At 44.5% G+C, this 5,520-nt stretch overlaps 1 protein-coding gene across 1 annotated transcript; it reads right to left on the reverse strand.

Annotated features, from left to right (window-relative positions):
* Positions 1–997: 997 nt before the first annotated feature.
* LOC306660617 (glucose-induced degradation protein 4 homolog) lies at positions 998–4,799 on the reverse strand. The gene has a single exon (XM_079138984.1). The coding sequence runs from the start codon at positions 4,733–4,735 to the stop codon at positions 4,259–4,261; it is 477 nt and encodes a 158-aa protein (XP_078995110.1). The 5' UTR covers positions 4,736–4,799; the 3' UTR covers positions 998–4,258.
* Between the last annotated feature and the right edge of the window lie 721 nt (positions 4,800–5,520).

Here is a 5,520-nt window from a genome sequence, read left to right on the forward strand (position 1 = left end):
ATTTCACTATGTCGCATATTTCTATTATATATGGGTAGCATGGTGTGCATTTTTCTCAGCCTCGGAAGAAAATGAGTTGGGTGAGGCAGCTGTATTCTCTTGTAGTTACTCAATAACAAAGAGCCCGACAGAGCAGGCAGCGGAGTGTGCACTTGGAACATGGTCCCTTTGTGCGTTCAGAGTCATCACACGATGTTTTATTCTTGTGCTTGGACTTCACTGGATTGACCAATTTTACATTTGCTTTGATAAGCTTTTTGTTCATTTAAAAAATCATTACTGTCTCTCTGACAACAGCTGGTGTCCATTATTACTCAGATGTGTGTTCTGTGTAATATCCTCCAGCTGGAAAAGTCACGGAATTCTCAATTAACTGCCAGAGTTGGCAGAAGGGAAAGAAAAGGGAAAACCCCCTCTGTGATGCTGCTGCTGGTACATGCAAATAAGGTCCCCCCAATGTGATACCGGGCTTCAGAGGAAGTGAACCATCCCCCAACCCTGGTGAGTATCCTCAGGAGCAAACTTTTGCGCACTTCAAACCCAGTCCCCAGGGCAAGTGAAATGCCATTTGTTTCTAGTCTTAAGAGACAGAACAGAGGCCAACCCTACACTTCATGTTGCTAAACAATAAAATGTTTTCCATGATACCAAGTTTCCAACCAGATAACCCTGTGACACCGCAGTTTCTCCAATGCTATTACTGATGAGTTATATTATTAGCCTCTGTCCCTTTTCCACTGCACAGTTTAAAGTGTACCCACTCACAATGAGGAAAGTGGTATATCCTTGTGTCGATTATCCGTTTGCATATAACAAAGTGCCCCACAATTTTGTGGCTTAAACACATTATTCCACTGCTAACAATTCTGTGGGTTGGCGATGCAGCCTAAGTTCAGTTGAGTGATTCTTCTAATGCTGTTCTTTTTTTTTTTTTTTTTTTTCTGCTTAAATACCTTTATTATTTTTAAAAATTATTTGGACATTGATAGCTCTGCAAAATACTTCTCCCATCCCAAACCCTCAAACCCTTTCCACATGTCCTCCATAAAGAAACAAAATATTCCTACTTTGCGCCCATTCAAATCTAATTTTTAAAAACATTTAAGATTCAAAATCAAATATTTTTCTTTCTCAGAACTTGTTAGTAATTTTAAACCACAATGCAACATACTTAATGGCATTTCTTTTTAAAAATTAGCTTATCAGACTATTTTATGAGGAAAAAAAATCAATTCAAGGCCTTAGAGAGAATATAAATTCCCTGTTTCTGAAAGCAAAAGACATTGAAAAACCCCTTTGCTCCCCTGGAGTTTGATTTCAACATTGCCAACAGAACCAGCACACAGATTGACTTTCTACTTAATATTAGGCATTGTCTAGTTACTTTTGGACTGCAGCTGAAACACTAATATAAACCTTAAAAGGATGGTGGGTGAAAGGGTAAGTCCAGGACATAAGAGGGCTGAGGCTGGGGACAGCAGAGTAGAAGCTTTCTGAGCAGTGGGGTAAGAACGGCCAAATCCCTAGGATCCCACCTCATGGCAGGTTCATTTGGGGTAGGGGAAGATGGTAGGAAATCTGAAATCTGCACTCATCTTTTAATGATGGATTACAAGTGTCAACCAAAAATATTGCACATAGTATCAGAGGCATGTAAACCACTGAGAAGTTTCAGGAAAGAATAACTACAGGTGGAGAGGAGTCCCCACAGGTCCTCAAGGACAGAGAGAAAGTTGATGTTGATCATTTGGGAGTTACTAAGAGGAGGTGGAAAAATGCTTAGTCCCATCCCTGTGATCAGTGGGCAGACTTTCAAGTGAACAAATCTTCCTCAAAGACATGTCTGAAGGGTCTGGTAAAGGTATCACATCTTTACTTCCCCAGTACAACTGGAGTACTTCATTACCTAGCTAAAACAGGAAAAAAGGAAGAATCCCTATGACAGAACCTGGTCTGACTGGTCTACAAAAGGACACCGGCAGTTCCTGTGAATGAGCCACAGCTCTGGGGGTTACCCCATCCAACTGGGTTGAGTGGGGTCTGTATCCCTCAAGGATGCTGAGAGAGGAGGGTTGAGGCAAAGAGGAATGGTGTGTCACATGAGGAAAGCTAGTGCAGCCCCTTGGCCTCCTTTACTCTTCTGTGATGTTCCTCAGCTTAACTGAAGTGACAGTGAGCAATTCATGAGTGTGATCAGAGCCAGTCATTTGATGCTTTGAGTCTTGATGCGGTTTTTCTTTTTTCTTTCTTTCTTTTTTTTTTTTTTTTTTTTTGAGATGGGGTCTCACTATGTTACCCAGGCTGATCTCAAACTCCTGGGCTCAAGTGATCCTCCTGCCTCAGCCTCCTGAGCAGCTGGAACTACAGGTACACACCACTGCATCTAGCTTGAGTTTTAAGCTCCAGAAAATATTTTGGACTCATCTCTGGAAATGGACACAAATGATTTTTTCCATTAAAGTCATCAGAGTAGCTTTTTAGAATTCCCAGGCCCTGATCTTACTGAATGGGTATGGTCTTGGGATCACAAATTTACATGTCACAAGTGCCCACTGGCTACTTTCCCAAAATCTGCTCCTTTAAGGCTTCCCCTAACATTCGGTCTCAGTAACATACAGTACATAAGTCATTAAAAAGAAAGTCACTTCTTAAGAATAAAAAATGTTCCCTACCACTCATCCTACTAAAGGGCTTTGTGCGTTCTTTTATACTACCCATGGACGTGCAACCTGTAGGTTGCTCTGCTCCTGTGGGTTATAATGCTTTTTTTCTTCCGGGGTGCTGGGGATGGAACCCAGGGCCTCGAACATGCTAGGTAAGTGCTCTACCATTGAGCCACATCCTCAGCTCCAATGTTATCTTCTTTTTAAAGCTTTTCCTCTTGTGTTCAGACTAAGTCTTATAAATCACCAGAAAAATGTCAATTCCTCAAAGCCCCGCCCGTATTTGTGGGCTACAACTGATGCCAACATACTAAGCTTCTTAAACATTTAGAAAAATAAAAACAAAACATTGCGCACGCGCACGCACACACACGCACACACACACTTTGGCACATGAGCCTCGAGTTATTTGAGCGTGTTCATGTTTCCCACCCCTCCCCCATCCCACCATTTCAGTCACTGTTTCTGGAGAACGAAGACCCCTTCTGCCTCGTGGAAAAGGTTAACACGAAGCACTGTTGTTTTGAGTAGCAAAAGGAGGAGGTACAAAGGCTAAACTGGCCCCAAAAACAGTTCTTGTGTTTAGCACTATAATTTATGCGATACTGCAAAACTTTTGTACCAGGATGACTCGTTTCAAAACTGCTGGTTGATTAAATATACATATACATATAGATATAGATATAAAAATTACTAAGTCAACATTTGCTGTTTTCAATGTGAAAATGATAAAATGTAATTCGGAATAATTGTGCATTTGCCATTGGGTCCTCATTAAAGGGACCATAAAAATAATTTTGTAATAAAAAAACTCTTATTTTTAAGTTTAGTATTGCCCTCAAGTTCAAAAGTTTGGAGCAAACGTACTGAGTAAGCAGGTTTAGGATCTGTTCCTGCCAGGGATCTGGAAGCCTTAAATTTAGTGATCCCCACGGCAGGCCCAGGGAACCTGACAGCCACATGCGAGCTTTGCATTGTTAACAGTACAGGGCTCAGGAGTGCCCGTTGACCCCACGAAGCACTGGGACCGAAGACTGATGAGGTCTCATTTCATTAGCAGCAGATGCTGCCACAGCTGGCCAACTCCTTGTACAGAGCTCTGGGGGCACAGAAGTGCTGGGGCTCTGCCTTTCCTTGGGCTACCGGACAAGCAACTGGGGGCGGGACAGGGGCCTGGGTGGGGTCCACTGAGCACCAAGGCTGAGGGTGACCCAGAAGCTGACCTTCTACACGGCTGGAGGTGGGGGCCGAGGAAGGGATGGGCATTTCAGTGATGTAGAAGTTAGCTGTGCAGGAAGGAAAAGTGCGTTTAAGGTAGCTTAGAGACAGATGACGACCAAATTGCCACAGAGAGGGAGGAGGAAGGGAGATGGCTTCCTCCACCTGCCCCGCGGGTCAGCCACGCTCCTTGGATTCTGTGAGTTAACATTCATGCTTTCTGATACGAGTCTGCTTGTGAAGAAACAGGAACACACCTCTCCTGGTTCTGGCAGGTACACAATTTTCTTGGCAAAGCTCTTTGTTGCCAAGTTCAGTTTTATTTGGTTGCCACTCTGAACCGCTGTCACCGGAATTCATAGATGGGCGCGCTGTGTTCAGGGACATGGGTCAGGTTGAGGGACTGATACCTTCCACCTCATGAAGACATAATCTCCATTCTTCAGTTCCTCATAGTCAAAGTCATCTGAATTAAATGATTTTGCATACAGATAAAAAGCCAGAAACTTGCCCCAGTGTTTCCGATCAACATCTTCATCGGCGTCCCACTTTCGAGTTAAGAAAGGATGCTTTTTACTGATTATTTCTCCTTCAAAGAAGGTTGTAAGGGTTGGATACTCCTCCGTAAGGCCTTTAATCTTCAGGTATCCACAAAGATAAGAGTTCCCTGTGTCCACGTGCTGCAGCACCACCTCTACGTCGTACGAGTTCCCCTTGCTCTTCTGGTGGCCGCGGAACTTGGAGCCGCTGTAGAGCAAGCTGGTGGCCACGCCGGGCTGCTGGGTGTTGATGGGCGGCGGCGGGATGAGCGAGGCCGCACCGGCCGGCGGGGGACACTTGGTGCGGACCGGCATCGCGGGGTCCCCCGGAGCCAGGGCTGGGGGGAGGGGGAGAGGAACCGCCGCCGCCGCGCGGGAGCCGAGGAGGGTGGCCCTAATGCTGTTCTTGTCTGTGATCACCTGCTGATTCAGTCATCTGATGACCTGATTGCATGTGGATTGTCCAACAATGACTCAATCATGGGACCGCTAATGCTGGCTATTAGCTAGGCCTTTCTCTTCCTGTAGTCTTAAATTCTCAAGGAGGCTGAGGAAGGCTTCCAAACATGGAAGTCTCAGGGTTGCATGATGGTAGAAAGGAAGCTGTAAGACATCTTGAGGCAGATGCTTGAAGTTCTCCCAGATTTACCTCCACCCCATTCAATTAATCAATGTGGTCACCATGCCCCCAAAGAGTCAAGGAAAAGGGAGGTACCCTTTACCTCCTAATGGGAGGAATGAAAAGGTCACATCACAAAGGACAATTGCGTTCTTTATAGATTCTGGAGATTAGTGCTCTATCTGAAGTATGATTGGCAAAGATTTTCTCCCACTCTGTAGGCTCTTTCTTCGCATTGCTGATAGTTTCCTTTGCTGAGAGAAAGCTTTTTAGTTTGAATCTATCCCAGTTATTGATTCTTGCTTTTATTTCTTGTGCTATGGGAGTCCTGTTAAGGTAGTCTGGTCCTAAGCCGACATGTTGAAGATCTGGACCTACTTTTTCTTCTATAATCTGCAGAGTCTCTGGTCTGATTCTCAGGTCCTTAATCCATTTTGAGTTTAGTTTCGTGCATGGTGAGAGATATGGGTTTAGTTTCATT

The sequence above is a fragment of the Sciurus vulgaris genome, assembly GCF_902686455.1.
Source record: "Sciurus vulgaris genome assembly, chromosome: 4".
Taxonomy (NCBI): Eukaryota; Metazoa; Chordata; class Mammalia; order Rodentia; family Sciuridae; genus Sciurus; species Sciurus vulgaris.

Coding starts and splice junctions, on each gene's coding strand:
- LOC306660617 (XM_079138984.1), bottom strand. CDS start 4,735: ATGCCGGTCCGCACCAAGTGTCCCCCGCCGGCCGGTGCGGCCTCGCTC.